Source organism: Bombina bombina, chromosome 9, assembly GCF_027579735.1.
Source record: "Bombina bombina isolate aBomBom1 chromosome 9, aBomBom1.pri, whole genome shotgun sequence".
Taxonomy (NCBI): domain Eukaryota; kingdom Metazoa; phylum Chordata; class Amphibia; order Anura; family Bombinatoridae; genus Bombina; species Bombina bombina.
This window is the reverse complement of record NC_069507.1, coordinates 178178295-178206084: the sequence shown is the minus strand read 5'-3', so window position 1 is coordinate 178206084 and position 27790 is coordinate 178178295. Positions and strand designations below refer to the sequence as shown.

Below are 27790 nucleotides of genomic sequence, written 5' to 3'. Positions count from 1 at the left end.
GCAAACACAACAACTTTGCATTATACTTTATTTATTAAGACCCCTCTCACATGATTTAATGTAATTTGGAATTATACACTGCAGACGTTATAGGCCTAACATTGCTACACACATCTATACCCAAAATAACACGTTATACAAATCTTGGAATTACAAGGTTTTTATATATTAATTTACAAAACTACTGAAAAAAAATATATATTTATGTATAAAACAGAAATAAGGAATATTTTTTTTAATGATTTAAACAGTCTGTACAATTAAAAAAATTGTATATACACACACACACACATATACACACACACACCTACCTGCTTATATAAAGTAATTATAACGATGCTGATTGTGTATGCTTAATAGAAAGAAAACATTTATGCTTAGCAGATAAATTCCTTTCCTTCCGGATAGGGAGAGTCCACGGCTTCATTCCTTACTGTTGGGAAATACAACACCTGGCCACCAGGAGGAGGCAAAGACACCCCAGCCAAAGTCTTAAATATCCTTCTCACTCCCTCACTACCCCAGTCATTCTGCCGAGGGAACAAGGAAAAGTAGGAGAAACATTAGGGTATAAATAGTGCCAGAAGAATAAAAATAAATAGGGGATTGCCCATTAACGAGAAAATACATGCGGGGGGGCGTGGACTCTCACTAAACCAAAAGGAAAGGAATTTAATCTGGTAAGCATAAATTATGTTTTCCTTCCTAAGATAGGGAGAGTCCACGGCTTCATTCCTTACTGTTGGGAAAACTATACCCAAGCTCCAGAGGACACAATGAATAACAGGAGGAAATAAAAAGGAAGAGGCGGACCCTATTCTGAGGGCACCACAGCCTGCAAAACTTTTCTTCCGAAAGCTGCTTCAGTCGAAGCAAAAACAACAAACTTGTAAAATTTTGAAAAAGTATGTAAGGACCACCATGTAGCCGCCTTACAAATCTGATCCATAGAGGCCTCGTTCTTAAAGACCCAAGTGGAAGCCACCGCTCTAGTGGAATGAGCCGTTATCCTCTCAGGAGGACGATGTCCCGCTGTCCAGTAAGCTAAGCGGATAACATTACTTAACCAAAGAGATAGGGAAATCGAAGTAGCCTTCTGCCCCTTACACTTCCCCGAATAGACAACAAAGAGTAAGATTGTCTAATCTCCTTAGTAGCCTGAAGACAGAACTTCAAGGCTCGAACCACATCCAAATTGTGAAGTAAGTGTTCCTTCGATGAAGAAGGATTAAAACACAAGGTAGGAACCACAATCTCCTAATTGATGTTGTGATCTGACACAAACTTAGGAAGAAAACCCAATTTAGTACATAAAACTGCCTAATCTGCATGAAAAATCAGATAAGGGGGCTCACATTGCAAAGCAGAGATCTCAGAAACTCTGCGCGCAGAGGCAATAGCCAATAAAAAGAGAACCTTCCAAGATAACAATTTAATGTTGACGGAATGCAGAGACTCAAATGGAACCTGTTGCAAAACCTGAAGAAGATGATTTAGGCTCCAAGGAGCCCCAGATCTAAACACAGGTATGATCCTAATCAGAGCCTTAACAAAGGAATGCACGTCTGGAAGCTCAGTCAGTCTCTTGTGCAATAAAACCGACAGGGCTGAAATCTGTCCCCTCAGGGAACTAGCAAAAAGGCCCTTCTTCAGCCCACGGATCTCATCCTTACTTGTAGGATATTCACCTCCTGGTCAGCAGGAGGCGGCAAAGAGCACCACAGGAGAGCTGCTACATATAGCTCCTCCCTTCCCTCCCACTCCAGTCATTCAACCGAAGTTAGGAAGAGAAAGGAAAAAGCCAAGGTGCAGAGGTGTCTGAAGTTTATAAAAATTAATAACCTCCACCACGCAATCTATGTTTGGGCTGCCAGGTTATAATACTTCTCTTTGTCATATAGGATGCCTTGTCATTATTAAGCTGATGACCTGTTTCTGATGTTTTTTTTTATGTCTTACTTTTGTAGCCTACTAGAGCTTGCAATGTGCTGGAAGGAAGGGGTCTACTGGGAGGTACGTGACAGTGTGAAGACTTTTTATTTTATTCTATCTTATCTATTTTATGTCGTTTGGTTTCATGTTATTTTATGTTTAATCCCTCTCCCTCCCTCTTTTTTTTTTTTCCCCTCCTCTCTCTCCCTGTCTCTCACAAGGTGTCCTATCTAAGACTATAATTTAATATATACACTTGGAACGTGGGGGGTGTCCATTCCCCTATTAAGAGAAAAACAATACTAACTCAGTTGAGGAAAACAAAGGCTGACATAGCGTTTCTGCAAGAGACGCACCTCTCTGATACTGAACATGCTAAGCTGGAAAGGGATTGGGTGGGGAGAGTGGAATTTGTTTCATACAAGAGTGCCAGTAGAGGAGTGGCAATCCTTTTTGGGAAGAAGTTAGAACTCTCAGACACTATAGTGACGAAAGACACAGACGGACGGTACATTATAGTACAGACTACGATAGCCAACAAGAAGTACGTTCTATGTAACATTTACGCCCCGAATCAAAAAGACAGGACCTTCTGGGAAAATCTGACTGACGTTCTGACCCCCTTTTTGGGCTCTGCTCTCATTATTGGAGGAGACTTTAATCTGGCCCCCGACACAAAACGGGACAGGCTTAGAGATACATCAGGGGTCAAGTCTGGAATGCAGGTTAAATCCGAGGGTAAATTTGAATCTGAGATGTTCCAGGCTCTGACCTCATCGTTAGATGTAGTTGATATTTGGTGCAAGCTAAATCCGAATGGCAAGGACTATACCTGTGTCTCCCGGGCTTTGCCCACGATGTCCCGCATTGATTTGTTCCTTACCTCTAACTCCTTGATCCCAAGGATCATTGATTCCAAGATAGGAGAAGTGGTAGTATCCGATCATGCCCCTATGGGGCTTTTCCTTGATGCCCTGGACCCACCTAGGGATCGGCGGACCTTTAGGTTCCCACTGTACTTAGTTACATCCCAAGAGTTTCAACAATATATGGTCACTAGTTGGGATGACTTTTGCTGTACCAACGCGCAACACCTCGCAACCCCTGAACTCTTCTGGCAAACTGCGAAGGTGGTACTTGCGGGGAACATTTTGGCCTTCCTATCCTGCAAAAAAAAAATGCATGCAGAAAGACTGGAAAAGCTCAGAAAAGAGCTAAATGCCTCTTATTTAAAATATTGTAATAGGCCCACAAGATTACACCACCAAACATACATATCTACCAAAAAAGAATATGATGCGCTTCTGGCTTATCAGGCGTCTCAGACTCTTTTAAGGAGTAGGGGAAAATACTAAAGATATGGAGATAAATCAGGTAGGCTCTTGGCCTCCCTGGTCAATCTTAAGACCTCAAGGCGCTTTGTACCTGCGCTCAGGGATGGGGACAGAGTGGTCAGAGATCCCAAGCCTGCTCTGACGAGACCCTAGAAGATTTCTGGGGCTCTATTAAATTACCACAGATCTCGGAAGAACAATTGAATAAATTGAACGCTCCTATCTCTAAAGAAGAGGTAGACAGGACGATTTCGTCTTTGGCACTGGGCAAAGCGGCTGGTCCTGATGGGCTGCCCATTGAATTCTATAGAATGTTAAAACCTCAGGTTGTTCCAGTGTTAACTGATCTGTTCACGAAATACTTCTCAGCAGCAGACAAACCAGCCAGTTCGTTTTCAGCGGCATACATTACTCTTATCCCTAAAGCGGGAAAGGATACTCTTTTCCCTGAGTCTTATAGGCCGATATCGCTGCTAAATGCGGACTATAAGATTCTGACAAAACTTCTGGAGGAGCGTCTTAAATTTATTTTACCGGAGCTAATCCACGAGGACCAGACTGGCTTCATGTTTGCGAGGTCATCGGTGGTTAAGATCCGCCGAGTATTGCATCTGACGCAATACTTCTGGAGTAGAAATCAGGCGGGTTCGAATAGGCCACTTCCGGAGGCCTTCCTGCTGTCCTTGGACGCAGAGAAGGCCTTCGACCGAGTGGAGTGGAGTCACTTGTTCCACACTATGACACAGTTCAACATTTCGAGCCCCTTCATGTCCTTTCTTAAAAGCTTGTATTCCTCCCCCGCCGCCAACATTTGTGTAAATAACATGTTCTCTAGTACTGTGACTCTTGGGCGAGGCACCAGACAAGGCTGCCCCTTATCCCCGCTGCTATTTAATCTGGCACTGGAACCACTGGCGACAAAGTTACGCCAAGTCTTCCCTGGTATTGATATAGCAGGTGACCCCCAACAGTTGGCACTTTATGCAGACGACATGATGTTGTTTGTACAAGATCCGAGCATACATATCCCGTCCATTTTACGAACGCTCCACGACTTTGGCTCCTTTTCGGGGTACAAGGTCAATATGCAGAAATCGGAAATCTTGTGGTTGAATAAAAAAAAAGGAATCATGCATGACTACCCGTTTGCAACAGCCTCCCAGAGTTTAACCTACCTGGGAATCCATATTCCTGTCAACCCTAACAAGATATACTCTATGAACCTAACTCCCCTATGTGTCAAGCTCTGTAGCTTGATGAGAAGCTGGAGGTCTCTCCCTGTGTCGTTGTCAGGTAGGATCAGCCTGGTGAAGATGGTGATCCTCCCGCGTCTCCTATACCCATTACTCATGCTACCTTTGTTGCTGACTAAAGCGGATGTGAAGATGCTAAATGCGGCAACCAGATGCTTTGTCTGGAGAGGGGGCAAACCCCGAATATCTGCAGACAAGCTATCCATGCCTTATCTAAAGGGGGGCTTCTCCTTGCCAAACTTCAAGCTTTACAACTGGGCGGCGTTGATACTATTGGTGGTGGACTGGCAGGTGGGCACACGACACTTTTATAAATCCAGCTTGGAAAATGCTGCTTTGGGGGAAATCTCCTTAGCTTATTTTCCACATATGGCAAAGACGGGAGCGGCTAAGTCAGTAGGTTTAAACTTCCTATATCGTGACCCCCTAAGAGCCTGGCAGTTTCTGAAGAAGAGCTGCCATAGCTCTGCCTTTCTTCCGTTTCATCATAATCCAGATTTCCCAGCAGGAGCTGATATGAAGCCCTTTGACCACTGGGACAAACTGGGTTTGCACTCAGTGGGGTCTTTGTTGGAACCTTTGACCAGATCCATCAAATTCTTTTCCATGCTGCAAAGGGAGTTTAATCTCCCGAAGGTTCACTTTTATGCCTACCTGCAGGTGCGCCATTATGTGGATACGCTGCTTAGAAACAATCCGAACTTCTGGGACGGATCCCCTTTTCGATTAACGCAGTCACTTTTTAAGATGGGTAGATTTTCTCTGTCAGAAATATACCAAGTATTCCTACAGGACAGACTGCTGAAAGTGCAGTCTTCGGCCATAAAGGGATGGGAGAGGGAGGGAGTCACAGGGATTACGGTGGATGGAGCCCGGGGGGCACTGGAAAAAGTCAGAAAGACCACTCTCTCGGCAATTCTCAGAGAAACACAAACAAAATTCCTGCATAAGACCTATTTGACCCCTGATAGACTGGCTAAGTGGGTACCAGATCACCCTAATAAATGCTCTAAATGTTCAGTGGAGGCCTCCGGCCTACTGCACTGTATATGGGAGTGCACGGTGATAAGGCAATTCTGGCAGCAATTACAGTATTGGATTAACAAAAAAAATGAAAGTCCCAATTTCTCTTAAGCCCACTGATATCCTTTTTCTGGCCTGGGATGCCCAGTACAATCAATGTGACCTGGAACTGACCATGATTATTTTACTCGCACGAAAATGTATTCTAAATCACTGGACTAAAAAGACAAGACCTACTATAGCATACTTTCGCAATCTTTTGAAAGCACAACTATTTATAGAACAGACACACACTAGGGTAGCTGTTGGTAACAGGCTTAACTTGTTCCTAAAGAAATGGCGAAGACTGATACTGACCTTTGAGCTGCAGATTCAGAGGCAGATATTACTGCCGTTTCGACACACCAAGGTATTTTTGGAAGGCTCTTTGAGGGGTGAATGGACACGCATATTTCCCTTCAATGACTCCTAAAATCCAGTAGGAAGGGGAGGGGAGACGGGGGGAGAGAGAGGGGAAAACTTCTCCACTCCCCCCCCTTTTTTTTTTTCTCTCTCGTCACACTGTGCACCAACAGGAGACTCAATAGATTACTCTAGTAGGGCCTTAGGATCTAAGTTGTAGGATGGGGGAGGGATTTGGGATTTGTTATTTCAAGTTGGTAGAGTTGGGAGGGGGGTCTTGGGAAGGTTTATAAAAATTCAAAATTCAAGAGTTAACTCCTGGTGAATACTACTTGTTCCATATGTATTTGAAAGACATTTGGGCTACTGTAATGATGAGAGATATTGGATGATAATGTTCCCAACTGCGTTTGGGCTTGACCCGTACTCAACAGATGTAAATGTTGCTTTTCACCTATGTTACTCTTAATAAAAAGATTTAAAAAAAAAAAATTAATAACCTGTCTCAGAGAACAGGGCGGGCCGTGGACTCATTGTGTCTAAAAAGAAACAAATTTATCAGGTAAGCATAAATTTTCTTTTCTTTTTAAAGACACGATGAGTCCATGGATTTCATCCTTACTTGTGGGATACAATACCAAAGCTAGAATACACGGATGATAAGGGAGGGACAAGACAGGGAACCTAAACGGAAGGCACCACTGCTTAAAGAACCTTTCTCCCAAAAACAGCCTCAGCCGAGACAAAAAATTAACAAATTTAGAAAAAGTGTGAAAAAAAGGACCAAGTTGCAGCCTTGCAAAGCTGGTCTACAGAAGCTTCATTTATGAAAGCCCATGAAGGAGCAACAGCCCTAGTGGAATGAGTCGTAACTCAGGAGGCTGCTCTCCAGCAGTCCCATAAGCAGAACGGATGATACTCTTCAGTTAAAAAGAAAGAGGTAGCCGCAGCTCTCTGACCATTACGTTTCCCACAGAAAACGACAAAGAAAACGACAAAGAAAACGACAAAGAAAACGACTGACGAAATCCCTTAGTCGCTTGTAAATAAAATTGCAAAGCACGGACCACGTCCAAATTGTGCAAAAGACGTTCCTTTGGAGAAGAAGGATTAAGACACAAGGAAGGAACCACAATTTCCTGATTAATGTTCCCTGTTTGAACAACCTTAGAAAGGAACCCTAAGTTAGCACGTAAATCTACCTTATCCGATGAAAAATAAGGTAAGGAGAATCGTATTGTAATGTCGAAAGTTCAGACACTCATCGAGCTGAAGAAAAGGCAATAAGAAATAAAAAACTTTCCAAGATAACAACTCAATATCTAAGTAATGCAGAGGCTCAAACGGAACCTCTTGAAGAACTTTGAGAACTAAATTCAGACTCCATGGGAGGAGTAATTGGTTCAAACACAGGCCTGATTCTGACCAAGCCTGACAAAAGGATTGAACATCTGGGACATCCGCCAGACGTTTATGTAACAAAATAGACAAGGCAGAGATCTGACCCCTTAGGGAACTTGCCGATAAACCCTTCTCCAATCATTCTTGGAGAAAAGACAAAATTCTAGGAATCTTACTTAACTCTATGAGTAGCCCTTGGATTCACAACAAAGAAGATATCTACGCCATATCTTATGGAAAATCTTTCTAGTAACAGGCTTACGAGCCTGGATCATGGTCTCTATGACCGAATCTGAAAACCCCTGCTTGGATAGGATTAAACGTTCAATCTCCAAGCTTTCAGCTTCAGAGAAACTAGAGTTGGGCGAAGGAAGGACCCTTGAATGAGAAGGTCTTTCCTCAACGGAAGTTTCCAAGGTGGCAGTGATGACATTTCCACCAGGTCTGCATACCAAATCCTGCGAGGCCACGCAGGAGCAATGAGGATCACAGATGCCCTCTCCCGTTTGATTCGAGCAATGACTCGAGGAAGAAGCGCAAACGGAGGAAAAAGGTATGCAAGATTGAAGGTTCAAGGAACCGCCAGAGCATCTATCAGTTCTGCCTGGGGATCTCTAGACCTCGCCCCGTATCTCGAAAGCTTGGCATTCTGGCGAGATGCCATGAGATCCAACTCCAGCCGACCCCATTTGAGAATCAGGTTGGAGAATACTTCCGGATGGAGTTCCCACTCACCCGGATGAAAAGTCTGTCTGCTCAGAAAATCCGCCTCCCAATTGTCCACCCCTGGGATATTAGCGCTGCGGAATCTGTTGGCGCTCTACAAATAACCGATAATAATAATATGGATCGCTGACAGATGGCAAGAATGGGCCTCCGCCCACTGGATTATCTTGCCTACCTCGGTCATCGCTAAGGAACCCCTCGTTCCTCCTTGTCGATTGATGTAAGCCACTATCGTTATGTTATCCGTCTGAAATCTGATGAACTGGGGCTAAAGCCAACTGAGGCCAGACCAGAAGAGCATTGAAGATCGCTCATAGTTCCAGGATGTTGATAGGAAGAACAGACTCCACCTGAGTCCACACTCCCTGAACCCTTATGGAACCCCAGACAGCTCCCCACCCTAGAAGGCTGACATACCCAGGATGGTCTGTGAAAGCATGTTCCCTGGAATAGATGATCCAGAAACAACCACCAAGAACAGAGTCCCTTGTCTCCGGATCCAGAGGGATTTGAGGAGACAAGTCCGTATATTCTCCATTCCACTGCCTGAGCATGTCTAACTGCAGAGGTCTGAGATGAAACCAAGCAAACGGAATGATGTCCATTGCCGCCACCATCAGTCCGAATACTTCCATACACTGGGCCACTGACGGCCGAGGATTGGACTAAAGGTCTCGACAGGTATCTAGAATATTTGATTTCCTGACTTCTGTCAGAAAAATCTTTATAGATATAGAATCGATTAGAGTCCTTAAGAACGTCACCCTTGTCTTTGGGACTAAGGAACTCTTTTCCAGATTTACCTTCCACCCTTGAGTTCTCAGGAACTATAGTACAATGTCGGGATGAGACCTTGCTTGTTAACAAGACGGCGCCTGGATTAGAATATCGTCCAGAGAAGGCGCCACCGCAACGCCCCAAGGTCTTAGAACCGCCAGCAAAGACCCCAGAACCTTTGTGAAAATTCTGGTAACCGTGGCCAGCCCGAAAGGAAGAGCCACAAACTGGAAGTGTTTGTCCAGAAAACCAAACCTGGAAGAATGGTACAAATAGTTTCCATCTAGTTTCCATCTAGAACGACGGAACTCTGAGAAACTTGTATAGAACCTTGAGGCCTAGGATAGGTCTGAAAGTTCCCTCCTTTCTGGGAACTACAAACAGATTTGAATAAAACCCCTGCCTGTGTTCTTGTGCAGGAACGGGACAATCACACCCAGGGAGGAGAAGTTTCTTATACAATGTAAGAACGCCTCTTTTTATCTGGGCTGCAGATAATTTTGAAAGAAGAAATCTTCCTCAGGGAAGAAAATTTTTGAATTTCAGTTTGTATCCCTGGGTAACTAATCTATAGCCCAGGAATTCTGAACATCTTGAACCCGAGCAAAGAAGAAAAATCTGCCCCCTACAAGATCCGGTCCTGGATTAGTGGCATGACCTTCATGCATGCTGTGTTTGAGTCAATAGCAGGCTATCTGGGTTCTCTTTTTTTTTTTTTAATCTCTAGAAACTTCAGAAGAGAATATATCCGTCAAGCCAGATCCCAACAAGGTCCTTCCCTTGTAAGAAATCGCTAGAAGGTTAAACTTAGAGCACACATCCGTAGAACAAGGCTCCCACCATAATGGCTTGTGAGCTGGATGCTCCCAACTGAAAAATCTGAAATAAAGGAATTAGCCAACTTTAAAAGCTTTAGACCTAATCTGGATTTCATCCAGGGGAGTTTCCAATTTATTATCATCAGACAACACAAGCAATATGCCGTTGCACTAGCGACTGTATCAAGGTACACAGCTGGTTTCCATTGTAAGCCCTGGTGTACATCCCCCTTCTATTCTTTGTCCATAGGACCTTTGAGAACCCAACCATCCAAATGGGTATAATAGTTCTCTTAGTTAAGCCGGCAACTACTACCTCCACCCTAGAGAATGAGTGCCCCGCCTCCATAGCTGAGTCGGCTATGGGAAACATGTGAATGCTGTCCAAAGTAATGGAACACAGTTCATTGACCTCAAAAGCCAAAGGGCTGCATCAACCCTGCCGGATATGAAACTTTTGTAGTCAGGACCGGTACCAACTAAACTACCTCACCGGATCCTTATAAGTTGCTGATGAAGGATGGAACAACAAGTTTTATTTAAATATTTTCTGCTGTTTATCTAACAGCCAAAATACCATACTGTCACTTTAAATGTTAAAACTTTAACTTTTTTACGGTTGCAGAAAAAAATATGACGGCCCACAAATAGACAACCTCAGAGAAATCTCGCTGAGGTGCCCTAATACACGTTCACCGTGAAAACAAATCCGGAGCGCAGTTGTAGCGCTATCCAGACTCACAGAGATGAAGAGTAATGCGTCAGCAAAGGAAACCGCTCTCTTCCAAGAAAGCGGGTGCAGCCTAAATCGGCCCCAAGCTCCGCCCCTCATGGGCGTGAGAACACATCCAAGCATACAGATATTTTAATTGCGCTGCTGAGAAAAATGGGCACCAAACATAACCCCGCCCTTCGTGGGCGTAATATACACACTCTCCCGGTCGCCATATTTATATCATATACAAACCAACGGGAGTTAACTGACCCCCTTTGACAAAAAGTATGAAGGAGCCTTACACATAAAATTATACAGCAGTCAGAATGAAAGGATAAAAAGTGAACATCATTCAGATTAACCTTCTCTGTATAATGGGCATATAACCTGAACCCTATTAAATCCGTTCAGTGCAAATGCCCCCAGAAGCCCCACTCCTGAGCCCACGTGCATGCACCCAGAAGCCACACTCCTGAGCCCACGTGCCTGCCATTACCATGCTGTCGTAGAATCCTCCTTTATGTATATAAAAAGAGATATTTGTCCCAGAAAAGTGCTACAATTCCTCTGTCCTGAATCTTTCCTTGTTGCTTCAGACCCAGAATAAAAATGTCAGTGCTTACCTTAGTATTCTGTCCGACAGCAGGGCAGCACATCAGGTTTAGGAGGTCCTCTCCCTCCCATAGCTCTGTGGAATAAGATAAGCCTGAGTTAACTGTGCTTAGGCTATCCAGATTAGGGAAGCATAAATGTATAGGAGGCGCAGTGAGAACTATGTCCCACCAGTTCCTATTGCTTTAAAGCCACCAATAGCTCTACTACAGAGACTAATATGGACTACAGCTACACCCTAGAACAAAGCAGCACACTCTGGCACTACTTTAAAAATAATAAACTCTTGATTGAAAAATCTATACTAACACCTCACTTTACCCCTTCCTATCGCTAACGTAGGCAAAGAGAATGACTGGAGTGGGAGGGAAGGGAGGAGCTATATATAGCAGCTCTGCTGTGGTGCTCTTTGCCTCCTCCTGCTGACCAGGAGGTGAATATCCCACAAAATGAAATCCGTGGACTCATCGTGTCTTTTAAAAGAAAGATAAGATCTTGGCAACCTTAACTCTGTGCCAGGAAAAACAATGCTCTTCACACGAGAGTAAGTAGGTCCTCCACACCTTGTGGTAGATACGCTGAGTAACTGGTTTACGAGCTTGAATAAGAGTATCAATGACACTCTCAGAGAAACCTCTCTTGGCCAAGATTAAGCGTTCCATCTCCACGCAGTCAGCCTCAGAGAATATAGATTTTGATGAACAAAATGGACCTTGTATCAGCAGGTCTCTGCGACAAGGTAACTTCCAAGCAGGAGATGAGGACATCCCCACTAGATCCGGAAACTACGTCCTTCGCGACCACAAAGGAGCAATCAGGATTACGGATACCCGCTTCTGCTTAATGGGGGCCACCACTCAAGGAAGAAGCGGTAATGGAGGAAAAAGATATATGAGCTTGAACCTCCAGGGCACTGCTAGTGCATCTATTAGAGTCGCTTGGGGATTCCTCGCCCCGTATCTGGGTAGGTGGTATTGAGACGGGACGGCATGAGATCTATTTCCGGCGTTCCCCCATTTGCTGCATATCTCTGCAAACACCTCGGGATGGAGAGACCATTCCCCTGGATGGAAGGATTGCCTGTTGAGTAAATCTGCCTCCCAGTTGTCCACATCCGGAATGTGGATCGCTGACAGCGAACAGCTATGGGCCTCCGCCCACTCCAGAATCTGAAATACTGCCTTCATCACCAAGGAACTTCTCGTTCCCCCTTGATAGTTGATGTAAGCCACCGAAGTTATATTGTCTGATTGGAATCTGATAGACTGGGACGAACACAGAAGTGGCCAAGCCTTCAATGCCTTGAAGATTGCCTGTAGTTCCAAAATATCGATCGGGAGGGAGGACTCCTAAATCTTCAACCCCTGTGCCTTCCTGGCACCCCAAAAAGCTCCCCATCCGGATAGGCTTGCGTCCCAATCTCCCAGGATGGTCAGGAGGGCAAGACATGCCGAAGTTAGCTTGCAACGTCTCTGGTCTGTTAGAAATATCCTCATGGATAAGGAGTCTATTATAGTACCAATGAATTCCACCCTGGTACTTGGGATAAATTAACTCTTTTCCAAGTTTATCTTCCATCCATGTGATCGAAGAAGACTGAGAAGGGACTTTGAGAAATCTTCCGCAAGACGAAAGGATGGTGCTTGCACTAGAATATCGTCCAAGTATGGGGCTACTGCAATACCCTGAGTTCTGGCAATGGCTAGAAGAGCCCCCAGAACCATCGTAAAGATTCTTGGAGCAGTAGCTAGGCAAAACGGAAGAGCAATGAACTGGAAGTGCTGGTCCAGGAATCCGAACCTCAGGAACTGAAAAAGTGTTCCCTGTAAATTGGAACATGAAGGTAAGCGTCCTTCAGATCTATAGTGGTCATAAACTGGCCTTCCTGAATTAAAGGAAAGATGGACCTTATCTCCATCTTGAAGGGACACAGAAATTTGTTTAAGCACTTTAGGTCCAGAATTGGGCGGAAAGTTCCCTCCTCCTTTGGGGCAATGAAAAGGTTTGAATAAAACCCCAAACCTCTTTCTTCGATAGGCACCGGGACAACTCCTCCTAAGGAGGATAGATCCACAACGCACCCTAGAAAGGTCTTTTCTGGTCTGGTAGACAGATTCGAGAGAAGGAATCTGCCCCTTGGCGGATGAGATTTGAAGCCCTTTTGTATCCCTGAGATACCACCTCCAAGACCCATGGATCCAGTACGTCCTTGAACCAGGCATCTGAAAAAAAAGAGAGAGTCTCCCCCCTACATGCCGATTTGTTTTTGGCAGGCTTCTTATTCTGCTTGGATTTATTCCAGGACTGAGCCGGATTCCAAGTACTCTTGGGTGGCTCTGGCTTGGAGGAGGATTGTTGTCGTTGAGATTTGTCAGAACCAAAGGAACGAAAATTAGAAGCTTGTCGTCCCTTAGACGACTTCTTATCTTGTGGTAGGAAGGCACCCTTGCCTCCGGTAACCATAGAAATAATGGGAGTCCAGGCCTAGACCAAATAAAATCTTTCCCTTGAAGGGAAGAGAAAGGATTATGGACTTAGAAGTCATATCCGCAGACCAAGACTTTAACCAGAGCGCACAGCAGGCTAGGACCACAAAGCCAGAGGTCATTGCATTTAGGCGAATCATTTGCATGTTCGCATCACAGATAAAAGAGTTAGCAATTCTAAGAGCTTTAATTCTGTCTTGAATATCCTTGAGGGGAGACTCCACCTCAATGAGTACCGACAAAGAGTCGCACCAGTAGGTAGCTGCTCCGGCAACCGTGGCAACTGCAGCAGCCAGTTGAAACAAAAAAAAACGTATGTTGAAACATCTTTCTCAGAAAGGTTTCCATTTTCTTATCCATCAGCTCTCTGAACGAAGAACTATCCTCAAGAGGTATAGTTGTATGTTTAGCAAGTGCAGAGATAGCACCATCCACTTTAGAAATGGAGTCTCTGAATCTTCTGACACTTATCTGCCACCTCCTAACATGACGAAAGGCAAAGAATGATTGGGGTAGTGAGGAAGTGGGAGGGATATTTAAAGTGAAGGTAAACTTTGGTGAATTAAAGACCGTTTTTTAAAAATACTATTAAAAACAGGGGCACTTTCACTCATCAATGTTTACAAAGCAGCCGTTTTGATTAAAAACATACCTTTTTTTATTTTCATTGCTACAGCAGCTTCCCCCTCCTGGAAATCCTCTCTTTACAAGTCAGCAATGACTAATCCGGCTTCCTCCAATCACAGCATGGCCTCAGGCAATGACTACCCTGGGGGGAAGCCGTGATTGGAGGAAGCCGGATTAGTCATTGCTGACGTGTGAAGAGAGGATTTCCAGGAGGTGGAAGCTGCTCTGGCTGTGAAAAGAATAAAAGGTTTTTAATCAAAACGGCTGCTTTGTAAACTTTGGTGAATGAAAGAGCCCCTGTTTTTAATAGTATTTTTAAAAAATGGGCTTTCATTCACCAAAGTTTACCTTCACTTTAAGCCTTTGGCTGGGGTGTCTTTGCCTCCTCCTGGTGGCCAGGTGTTGTATTTCCCAACTGTAAGGAATGAAGCTGTGGACTCTCCCTATCTTAGGAAAAAGGGGGGAAAAAAGCAAAATATATTGTAATTTCTGTACTTCTAACAGATGGGCACAGAGTTCAATTAAAAAAAAAAGGGGGGGGGCGACACTGAGAATATGTTTTGACTTTTTATAAGAGTAACTGGCTTTTTATGGTTACATTCCTGTTAAACACGACCACTAAACACAGCAGAACTGCATAATCAATAAATGCATAATAAAGATACAATGCAAAAGCACTGTTTGAAATTCAAAGAAGTAGAATATTTTTTTCTGATAAATATCAGTTACATTTTCCTTCATAATGCATCATGTGACAGTCATCAGCCAATCACAAAATACATATATGTATATACTATGAATTCTTGCACATGCTCAGTCAGAGCTGGTGCATCAGAAAGTTTGTATATAAAAAGATTGAGCACATTTAGATAATGTAAGTGAACTGAAAAGTTGTTTAGAATTGCATGATCTATGTAAATCATAAAAGTTTAATTTTGACTCAACTGTACCTTTAATTCTACAGTGACAATTTGTAAAATTAAATCTTGAACACATTCATGAAGTTAGTTTCAAGAAAAAAAAATACATAGTTCAAGTACTGAAGATGCAAGCTTACCTCATATACTCAGAGCTCTCCGCTTCTCTCAGTTTGTCACTCGCTTTGTCTAAGAAACTGCTGACCATCTGCATATAATCAAATTGACAAGAGTTGTAACTAATGTGCAATTTGTAAATGAGTACTTTAAAAAAATAAAAATCAATACTACTGCCCTTTACAGGTAAGCAAAGCAAAAGTGGATTGAAGTGTTCCATATTATTTTTTTTCTTTAATTTGACGGTAAAGATTATTGAAAGAGGATTGGGAAGAGTATGACATTTAAACAGCTTTGCAATTTACTTCTGTTATCAATATTGCTTAGTTCTCTTGGTATCCTTTGTTAAAGAGTAATCCTAGGTGAGCTCAGGAGCGTGCATGTGTCTTTAGCCATATGCTACTAGTGTCTAACAATTTATAGCAATATTATACAGCTGCAAACACTGCTGTCATAGACTGCTTTAGACATGTGCACGAACCTGAGCTCCAATTAGCCTACCTAGGTTTTCTCTTCAACAAAGGATATCAAAGGAACAAAGCTCATTTTATATTAAGAATAAATTAGGAAGATGCTTAAACTGCATGCTCTATCTAAATCATGAACATATTTGGACTTTACCATCCCTTTAAAATGAGACACCCTAAGGCATACTTACTTATGTAATGTTATATTTATTGCCTAACAGTCTAGTTATAATCCAATACCCAATTAATGGGACATTAAAGTTAGGTTTTAAAAAAAAAAACAACAAAATAATATTCCTATGGAAAAAAAAAGTGTTTATAGGGACAAATTAGGAATATGAAACTCAATTTTTTTCCTTTCATGATTCAGATAGAGCAATTTTAATCAACTTCTTCATTTTCTCCTGCATTTAGCCACCAATCAGCAAGCACTACCCAGGTACTGAACCAAAAATGGGCCGGCTCCTAAGCTTACATTCCTGCTTTTCAAATAAAGATACCAAGAGAACAAAGAAAAATTGATAAGAGGAGTAAATTAGAAAGTTGCTTAAAATTGCCTGCTCTATCTGAATCGTGAAATGGAATGAAAATGGGTTTCATATCCCTTTAACTTCAAACCATGATTTCCAGGAAGCCTATTTAAAAGAAAACTAAATACAGTAGAATTGGATATTTAAAAAATACACAATAAAAAGACAATGCGCAATAGCTCTTCGCATTTCAAAATCGGCACTAGAATATTTTCAGGTAAATTACAAAGTTAAAAGGGATAGTAAAGTCCAAATTAAACTTTCATTATTCAGATAGGGCATTTCATTTTAAACAACTTTCTAATTTACTTGTATCATCAAATGTGCTTTGTTCTCTTAGTATTCTTGGTTGAAAGTTAAACCTAGGTAGGCTCATATGATAATTTCTAAGCCCTTGAAGGCAGCCTCAAATTAATGCATTTGACATTTTTTTTCCACAGCTAGAGGGCGCTAATTCATGTGATTCATATAGATAATGTGCTCATGCACGTGACGTTATTTAAGAGTCAGCATTAATTGCCTGAAATGCAAATCTGTCAAAAGATCTGTGGAGTGAGTTAGCAGAAGCTTAGATACAAGGTAATCACAGAGGTAAAAGGGATTATCTATCTTTTTAAACAATAACATTTTTGGTGTTTACTATCCCTTTAATTCCATTTTTCCTTCCCCTGTATAATGTGATAGCGATCAGCCAATTACAAAATGTATATGAGTGTATACTGTGCACTTAGGCACATTCTAAGTAGGAGCTGGATCTTTAGAAAGTGTGCACATAAAAATGTGCACTTTATTAATAATGGAAGTATATATATTTTTAAATTGTTTGCTTAATCATTAAAACTTAAATTTTTACTTTAGAGTCCCTTTAAATAAAGCACTCTCCAAAAGAAGTGTAAAACAATCTGAAAGGAGAAGAGACTGTTCATATCATATGCAGCATAGAAACTCGCCTAAGTACATCCGAAATGGCAGTAACTTGTAAGTATACAAAATACGAAGTGTAAGTTTCAACAGCTTTCACATAAAGCAAACAAAATATGTCTTTATCCTCTATCCAGGTTAACAAAACAAAATGTATGCTTACCTGATAAATGTCTTTCTTTCCAGGCATGGAGACAAAAATCATTCCAATTACTAGTGGGATATTCACTCCTTGCCAGCAGGAGGCGGCAAAGAGCACCCCAGAAAAGCTGTTAAGTGTCACTTCCCTTACCCATAATCCCCAGTCATTCGGCCAAAGGAAAATGGAAAAAGAAGATAAGGGTATAGAGGTGCCTGAGGTTTATACCAAAAACTATGCCGTCTTAAAATAAGGGCGAATTGTGGACTCTCCATGCCTGGAAAGAAAGAAATTAATCAGGTAAGCATAAATTTTGTTTTCTTTCCTATGGCATGGAGAGTCCACGAAATCATTCCAATTTCTAGTTGGAACTAATACCCAAGCTAGAGGACACAGAATGAAAGGGAGGGAGAACAAGACTGGCAGACCTAAACAAAAGGCACCACTGCTTGAAGAACTTTCTCCCAAAGATGCCTCAGCCGAGGCAAAAGTATCAAATTTGGAACATTTGGAAAAAATATGCAATGAGGACAAAGTGGCCTCCTGGCAGATTTGCTCCACAGATGTTTCATTTTTGAAAGCCCAAGAAGAGACAGCCCTAGTGGAATGAGCCGTAAGTCTCTCAGGAGGCTGAAGTCCAGCAGACTCCTATGCTAAGCTGATAACACTTCTCAACCAGTGAGAAAGAGAAGTAGAAGTAGCCTGCTGACCCTTACACTTGCCAGCGAAAACAAAAGGGCAGAAGACTGCCGAAAAACTTTAGATGCTTGTAGAAAAAAATTGAGCACCCACAACATTCAGGTTATATAACAGACTTTTATTCTGAAAAAAGGATAGGGACAAAAAGGAAGGAAGAACAATTTCTTGATTGTTACGTTCCAATACCACCTTGTGAAGAAATCCCAAATAAGTATGAAGGACCGCCTTATCTGCATGAAAACTAAGATAAGGGGAATCACACTGCAGAGCCGAAAGATCGGAAACTCTATGATCAGATGAAAAAGCAAGTAGAAATAAAACTTTCCACAATAATTTAATATCAACCGAATGCATAGGCTCAAACGGAGCCTGTTTCAAGTTTAAAGAACAAGGTAAAGGCTCCAAGGAGGAGCAACAGATTGAAACACAGGCCTGAATCTGACCAAGGCCCGAACAAAAGATTGAACATCTGGCAGATCTGCCAGACAATTGAGCAAAACAATAGACAGTGCAGAAATGTGACCCTTCAGAGTTCTGACTGACAAACCCATCTCCAGGCCCTCCTGAAGAAAGGAAAGAATGCGAGGAACCCTCACTCGACTCCCATAGAAAATTCTCCGATTCACACCAATACAGGTAATTACGCCATACCTTATGATAACAAGTAACTAGCTTACGAACCTGAAACATATAGTCTCAATGACTCTCTCAGAAAGCCCACGCCTAGCCAAGACTAGACATTCAATCTCCAAGCAGTCAGCTTCAGAGAATATAGATTTTGGAGGAATGGACCCTGAATTAGACGGTCCCTCACCAGAGTCAACCACCAAGGGTTAAGAGATGACATCTTCACCAGATACGCGAACCAGATCCTGCGAGGCCAGGCATGAGCTATTAGGAGCACAGACGCCCTCTCCTATTTGATACAAGCAATAACTCGAAGGAGAGCAAACGGGGAAAACAGGTACGCCAGACTGAAGTTCCAAGGCACCGCCAGAGCGTTTATCAGTGTGACTAGAGGATCTCGTGATCTTGAACCGCACTTTGGAAGCGTGGCATTCAGACAAGACTATCATTGTGAAAACCTCAGGGTGGAGAGCGGACTCCCCATAATGAAAGGTCTGCCTGCTCAGAAAATCCGCTTCCCAGTTGACCACCCCTGGGATGTGGATGGCAGAGAAGAGGCAGTCGTGAGACTGCACCCACTCTAGAATGCAAGACACCTCCTTCATTGCTAAGGAGCTCCACGTTCCACCCTGGTGATTGATGTACGCCACCGAGGAGATATAGTCCGATTGGAACCTGATAAACCGGACTAAAGCTAGTTGAGGCCAAGTTATGAAGGCATAGTAAATAGCTCTAAATTCTAAAATGTTTATGGGAAGAGAAGACTCCTCCCAAGAACAAAGACCCTGAGGCTTTAGTGTACCCCAAACCGCTCCTCAGCCTAAAAGGCTTGCGTCTGTGGTCACAAACACCCAGGAAGGTCCCAGGAAGCATGTACCCCGAGACAGATGGTCCTGTGAGATCCACCAAGATAGAGAGTCTCTAGATAAGGGATTCAGAGTTATCCTCTGAGATAGGTCCAAGTGTTCTCCGTTCCATTGTCTGAGCATGCATAACTGCAGAGGTCTCAGATGGAACCGAGCAGATGGAATGATGTCCATAAAAGCAACCATCAGACCAATTACTGTCATACACTGAGCCACAGATGGACGTGTAGAGGACTGAAGAGAAAGGCAAGAATCCAGAAATGTGGATGTTCTGACCTCCGTCAGAAAAATCGTCATGGACAGAGAATCTATAATCGTTCCCAAGGGAAAGAAGGACAGACAACTCTGAATGAGATTTTGCAAATTTAAAAGATGGCACTTGAACCAAGATGTTGTCCAGAAAAGGCGCCACCGCTATTACTTGAGATCGACCACCGCCAAAAAAAAGGGCCCCCTAGGACCTTGGTAAAGATTTGAGGAGCTGTGGCAAGACCAAAGGGATGAGCACCCAACTGGAAATGTTTGTCTTGAAAGGCAAACCGAAGGAATAAATGATGTTCCCAGAAATGGGAACATGCAGACACGCATCCTTCAGAACAATGTTTGTCATGAACTAACCTCCCAGTACCAAGGTTAGGATGGAACGAATAGTTTCCATCTTGAAGGACGTAACCTTGAGGAATTTGTTGAGACACTCTAGGTCTAGAATGGGATGAAAAATTACCTCTTCTTTTGGGAACCACAACAAAATTTGTATAGAATCCTTGACCCTGTAGCCCTACGGGAACTGGAACAATCACTCCCAGGGAAGATAGTTCCTTTACGCAGTTTAAGAAGACCTCTCTCTTTACCTGGTTAACAGATAACCTTGACAGGATAAATCTGCCCCTGGGGAGACAAGACAGGAACCCTAACTTGTTTCCATGGAATACAATTTCCACGGCCCAAGGATCATGTACAACGCGGATCCAAGCCTGTAGGAAAAAAGAACAGTCAGCCCCTACATGATCCAAGACTGCTTGCCTCTGGAAGAACAAATTTAGATCCCAAATCGCATCCCTGGGAGACTACATCCACTGCACAAGGATCAGAACATCGCAAAACCACCCACAGAAGGAATTAAATCCTGCCCTACTAGATCCGAGATTGGACTGGTGCGTATTCATGGTGATTGTTCTCAGAGGAAAAAAAACTTGGATTGCAACTCCTGTTCCAGGGCTGAGACCTCCCAAGGGATAGGACTCCTTACCACCTGGAAAAAAAAAATGTAGCCAGACCGGGACACCTATAAAAGAAAAGGTCCCTAAGACAACATAGGATAACAATTAAGAACCTATGAAGATGAAAGCTAACAGCAATCTGAAGGAGAAAATAATATTGTATTTCTATAATAAAAAAAGAGATAAATACAATATGGATATAAAAACACCAACTAGGAGACATGAACTATACATGTCTCAGATGCAGCAAGTATCCCTCAAAAAGAGGGAGATAAAAATGCACGTTATAAATAAAACCTAGAAATAGATTATGATACATGAAATAATCTATAATGAAAAAGGAATTCCCCAGAAATAAAATAGATATATTAAAAGGACATTAAATTCCCCTCAATATGAGGGCGATTAATACATGGAGCCCCCCCAGACAGGGTAACATAATATGTATTAATATATATGCTAAGATGAAAAAAAAATTGCAAATACAGGATGCAATAGTAAAACTTTGACATGCAACCAATAGCACATCAATCTCCATATGAAAGAGATGCAATGCAAAAGGAATACACAAAAAACATTTAAAAATGTGATTGATCCTTTACTGAACTGCCACCAGATGGCGGCAATGTATCACGAGAGTTATAAAAGTCATATTATATTCCTTCATGCCGTGTAATATACTAATACATGTGGGCAAAAAATATAAAGGAGGGAAAACTGGCATTTAGTAGTTACCAGCCCCCATTGACATAAAGACTCATTTTGAAGATCGATAAGATTATAGGGACACTGAACCTAATTTTTTTCTTTCATGTTTCAGATAGAACATTCCATTTCAAGCCACTTTCTAATTTACTTCTATTAATTTCTCTTCGTTCTCTTGCTATCTTTAATTGAAAAAGAAGGCATCTAAGCTAAGGAGCCAGCAAATTTCTGGTTTAGGACCATGGACAGCACTGGTTTATTGGTGCTGTCCAATCAGCACGGACAACTCAGGTTGTTCACCAAAAATGGGCATCTAAACTTACATTCTAGCTTTTCAAATAAACATACCAAGAGAATGAAGAAAATTTGATAATAGGAGTAAATTAGAAAGTTGCTTAAAAATGCATGCTCTGGTTCCGGTGGAGGAGGAGCATGTAACTTCTGCTGTGCTCTCTGCTCCAGTCCCTTCAGCTGTTGGCGGTAAACCCTGCGCGCCTCACCCCAATTACTGGGGCTGCTACTTGGACAGTTAGAAACACCGCTCTTGGAACCCAACAGTGCCCTTACATCGCACTGTTTCTACTACAAGCCTTGCTGGCTTGGACTTTGCCACCCTGATTAACTTTTTGTCACTCACCACAAATTCCCAGTGACTATAATTTAATTCCTTCAGCCCCCCCCTGGACGTCTCTATTTTCTCCAGTAATTTTGAGAGACACTTTATTTTTTCTAAAAGTTCCTGCCTCTGTTCCCTCTTCTCCCTTGGTACTCTTCACCTTCCCGGTCTTAAAATCCCCCACTGCCTAGCCGCACCTGTTACTGCTGAAAGAGATTGTCTTTGCCTAACGGAGATGTTGATCACTCACTCTCCGGCTGAATCTGCTGACACCTTGTTCCCGGCTTCCCGCTGAGCCCCGGCTGTGCACCTGTGCTTGAATTCCCCATCTCCCACCGGTGCTGCGAGAGAGGGGGTGAGATCGAAGCCTTCTGTTATCCCGAGGTAACGCGGGAACACCGACACACTTGCACACTCTGCTCCACCTACCAAGCCGCTTTCTACAACCGGCAGCCTGTGTCTGTCCCTCCTCTCCCACCGGTGCTGCGAGAGAGGGGGTGAGAACGAAGCCTGCTGCTATCCCGAGGGAACGCGGGAACACCGACATACCTGTACACTCTGCACCACCTACCAAGCCGCTCTCTACAACCGGCGGCCTGTGTCTGTCCCTCCTCTCCCACTGGTGCTGCGAGAGAGGAGGTGGTATTGATTTTGACGAGCGGAGACCATTCCACGGAGGAGAAAGACAAGGCAAAGGCATCCGTATCGCAGAATTCCTTGTACTTGGAAGTTCCAGCATATACTCGGTGGCAGTGGGGAAGAAGCGGCCGGTGCAAGGTGAGCTGATTGGGACTGTGTTTTGAGCTTGGTGGTTGGAGAAGAGGGGTTAAAAGTGGACTAAGCCCTTAAAAATTTGTTTCAAGGGGACAGAATCATAGAACTCTTCCTCACTTGTTGTATAAACATTGACTCTACATAACTTTTATTCTCGCTTCTTCTTCCCCCTACAACACTAACTGCAATATTACACTCAATGCCAAATAATATATTTTGCTGTAACAGCAGGTTGTAATACAGAAACGCAGGACAGAAAGATATAGGAGGGAAAAAAGGAAACACCTAAGAAGACAAAACCTGCTTACACAACAAGGAATGTACAGAAAGCATAAAACAGTTAAAAGGTTCGAAGAAATAGGAGGGAATAGAGCTAGGGGGAAGAAGAAATAGAGAAGAGGGGAAGAAGAAACTGAAGCAACAAGAAATACAAGTCCTAGAACTTTTCAATTCTTTTTTTTTATATAAAACTTATTCTTTATTTGATTGAACTATACTTGCTTGCATTGTGGTCAACAAAGTAATATAAAAACTAACATTATCTCTTAGATGTATTAATCTAAGCTAGTAACATCCTAGGGGGAATGTAGCCCCTCACCCCTTCTTCTTATAGGGATCATTTCTCTCTGCTCCCTTTTTCCTGCTGCCTCCTTAAAAAGTGTATTCCCTTTCACTCCCTAGGCAAATCTACTCATTTTTCTTTTAGGCCATTCTATCATTAGGTTTAATTGTCTCAACTCTTAAAATTAAATTATTATTAGGTTAACTTTATGCAAGTTTTTTGAGTAATACATATACAGTGCCTTGCTAAAATTTGTAACTTTCCCTCTTTAATGATCTCTGTCCTTATTATTGTGGCTGTTTTTTGTTTTTTTTTTCTCTCCAGGCTTAATTAATCAGCCTTTTTCCCCTCTGATGGTAAGAGAGGGATTAAGAAAATTGTTACAATTCTCTAGAACATATAGTAACATAAAAACTAACATTATCTCTTAGATGTATTAATCTAAAGTTGTAACATTCTAGGGGGAATTTAGTCCTTTACCCCTTCTTTTTTATAGGGACCATTTCTCTCTGCTTCCTTTTTTCTGCTGCCTCCTTAATATTAGGTTTAACTGTCTCAACTTTTAAAATTAAGTCATTATATTTTAAAAGGTTAACTTAATGCAAGTTTTTTGAGTAATACATATACAGTGCCTTGCTAAAATTTGTAACTCTCCCTCCTTAATGATCTCTGTCCTTATTATTGTAGCTGTTTTTTTCCCCTGGGCTTGACTGATCAGCCTTTTTCCCCTCTGATGGTAAGAGGGGGAATGGGAGGATCAGTTTAGCTTAGAAACGCTAATTGAAAGGGAAGGAAATAGAAATAGGAAGGTGGGGTAGGGAGAGGAAGAAGGGGAGATAGTAAATCCGAGTCCCTCTTTCTCTGACACATCTCTAGATACCCTTGGGAGGCTATTGTAAAAAAGGGGAAGAGGAAGAGAAAAAGGCTAGAAGGGAGAGGGAGAAAAAGGAGAGGAAATAGTTCTGCTGGAAGAATTAGGCTTTGTTAGAAAAATTCCTCCCCCTTAGAGGAACATTCCCCACTCAGACTTTGGATGTTCCCTGCTTCTGGATAAAATAAAGCTACCTCAATATTTCATCTCATAGATATTAAGGTCACCTGAACCCAACCTCTTTCCCTCTGCCAGGTCTAAGGAGAATTTTTATAAACCTTGCACTGGTCCACACAGCTCTTTTTCACGCTTCCTCCCTCTTCACTTCCTCACGTCACAAAAGGGGGTAGTCTCCCCCCAACCCTTCCTTGAGTGTTACTTTTTCCCTTTTTTTTCTTATAATTATAACATCCCCTATTGGGTACTCACTAACCCTCTTAAGTAATAACTAACCTACACTTAACTTTCTTCACCTCACCCCACAATCGGATATTCACCCGGTAATCGTTAAATCACGTCACCTTATATGGATAAATTCCTACACGGGCACCACAAGACTTCTCCTGCGACCATGACAGGGAGACAGAGAGATAAGAAGAACAAAACTGCTCCTGAAACTCTACCTGATACAGGTATGTCTGTATCACCTCGGCCAGCTACCCCAGAACAGTTAGATATACACTCACTAGTCTCTAAAATTTCAGAAGCACTAACCCCAAAATTCGACCTGCTGGAAAAAGAGATTAGACAAGATATTGCCTCTTTATCCAATGAGGTAAAACAGTTCGCCTTTAGAATATCTGAGGCTGAACAAAGAATTTCTGATCTGGAGGATCTAACCTCTGATTATAAAGATAATCTTGAATCCACAAATAATATCATTTTGAAAATGCAAAGTAAAATCGAAGATCTAGAGGATAGATCAAGAAGGAATAACCTTCGGATTATAGGGGTTCCCGAAGCAGGGCAATCTGAAGACCTCGAGAAACTAATAACCATAACCTTGCCTAGGTTACTGCAGATACCAGAATCTCACTCACCTATTATCATAGAAAGGGCCCATAGGATAGGCCCAATTGACACATATAGAAATAGTACCCGGCCAAGGCCTATTATAGTAAAATTTTTAAATTTTCAGCATAAGGTTATGTTATCTCAGGCATTTCGCAAACAGCAACCCATCTTTTTAGGTGAGGCAAAAATCTACCTATTCCAAGACTATTCTGCAGGTACAGCCGCCAAAAGGAGGGACCTCGCCCCTCATTGCACAAATTTTTATTAATAAAGGCATCCAAGCAACCCTGCTGTACCCGGCCAGGTTGAAACTCCTAATTGATGGTCAAGTACATTTTTTTTGAAACTGCACAAGATGCAGCCAAATTCTATGCTGAATCCTTTCCTCAGAATAAAAACTGAAAGGAGTTAACTAATTTATCAAGATTTAACCCCATAATTGGACACTTATGAGTAGACTCATAGTGTATGGTCGAGGATCGGGAGGCAAGCCCAAACTTTTTAAGTTGCTTGTTCTAAATGGGCTTACAGGGTTAAAAATTTTATTTAGGGTTTTTGTTTTTTTTTTCTCATTCTCTCTCTTCTCTCTTTCTCTCCTTTTTTCCTTCTCTCTTTTCGAGAGCTCTGTGAAAAATGGCTGGGGAGGGTAACCTAAAATTGACCTCCTGGAATATAGGTGGTCTAACCTCGCCTATAAAACGAAAGGCAATACTTTCCCAGTTAAGAAAAGACAACACTGACATCGCATTTTTACAAGAGACGCATTTGAAACCTGAAGAAGTATTAAAACTTAAGACCTCTTGGGTTAAAGAAGTTTTATTCTCTTCTACCACAAAAAGAAAAAGTGGAGTAGCAATCCTCTTGGGGAAGAAACTCTCTTACGAGGTTATTCAGGTGGATACGGATCAAGAGGGGAGATATCTGATGGCTAAAATCAAAGTTTTAAAAACGTTATACACATTTTGTAACGTATATGCCCCCAACGTTTTCAGCCTTCCCTTCTGGGAAACGTTACAAAATAAACTTCTTTTATTTTCAGAAGGGTACTTAATACTTGGAGGTGATTTCAACATGGCCTCTCAATATCCGGCTGATAGGCTTAGGCAAAGCTCTGTTCCCTATAAAACCAAAAGAGACAATCTAGAGTCAAAACTGTTCACTAAATTGTTTAGTAATTTGAAACTTTGCGACATCTGGAGGATCCAAAACCCTGATCATAGGGAGTTTACATGTCACTCCAGAGCACATAAAACCCTTTCAAGAATAGATCTAATTCTGCTAGATGAAAGAGCCTGCAAAACGAAGATGGTGGCTGGGATCTTACCCATCACCATCTCAGATCACGCCACGATCACCCTTGATATTCAATTAAACTCTCCAAGTATCAGGAATTCCGGTTTCTTCTTTCCACATTTCCTAGCAACTGACCTCAAATTCAAAAACTGGCTTATCTCTAGGTTCCGTGAATATGTATCTTTTAACAAAGAACATATTCCTCAGCCCGATTTATTTTGGGAGACTGCTAAGGCAGTTCTCCGTGGGGAAATTATAGCTTATTCCATCTCCAGATCCAAAAAACTTAAAAGAAGGGAAAGCGAAGTATTAAAGGCAGTTATGAATGCATATAACCGTTATATTTTTCAAAAAACCTCTGAAAACTGGTCCAGGTACATTAAGGCACTAGCTGTCAGGGACTCTTTTACTTTATAAATCGACCCAGAAAGACCTTAGGCTACGTGCCAAATTATACAGATATGGTAACAAGACCGGGAAGCTCTTGGCAAACTTGGTTAAGGCTGATAGATCTTCCTCCACAATAAAGTCTATTACCCAGGGTACTAAATCTCTTACCTCCTCAGAAGAAATATGCAAGGAATTTGAAGAATATTATAAGACATTATATTCCCATAAGGTTTCCAATATTATTCAGAGGGAAAGTTTCTGGAATAAAATAGTGGTACCAACTTTAACCCCCGACTTAATAGAAACTTTACAATCCCCAATTTCTGAAATAGAAATCTCTACAGCAATCCAAAGGCTAGCCCTTAACAAAGCTCCGGGACCGGATGCGCTCCCGAATGAATTCTATAAAATATTGGCACCAGAAATTACATGTTATCTAACTTCACTCTTTAACGATATTTATATCACTGGTAGAAGCCCCACTAAAGAATTTGTCGCATCATATACAACTCTCATACTCAAGCAGGGGAAAGAACCAAACAAAAAGGAATCATACAGGCCCATTGCACTTCTAAACACAGATTACAAGCTTTTCACAGCCATCCTCGCACACAGACTTCAATCATTCCTTCCCACTATCATACATAAAGATCAAGCTGGTTTTATCTTGAAGCGAAACTCTTCAGCTAAGATAAGAGAGGTTTTCTTGACCATAGAATATTTTAGGAAGATGGAGGAATCAGGAGGGCTGGGGGGGGAGGACACCTCTGATAGGGCAATCATCTCTATAGATGCTGAAAAGGCATTTGACTCGGTACATCATGATCATTTGTCCTTTACACTACAGCAGTTTGGTATAGGAGGTAATATGCTCCGTTTATTCAATAACTTATACAGGAATGCCTCCACAAAAATCTTAGTAAATGGTGATATGACTCAAGATATAAGACTCGAGA

At 42.1% G+C, this 27790-nt stretch overlaps 1 protein-coding gene across 1 annotated transcript in view; it reads right to left on the bottom strand.

The window, feature by feature from the left end:
* Positions 1-27790, bottom strand: part of LOC128640482 (RRP12-like protein) — a gene marked incomplete at its 3' end in the record, with an annotated part of 160986 nt that overhangs the window by 46110 nt on the left and 87086 nt on the right. The window contains 1 exon segment of the mRNA XM_053692960.1: positions 15164-15231. Within this exon segment, the coding sequence (XP_053548935.1) occupies positions 15164-15231 (68 nt within the window).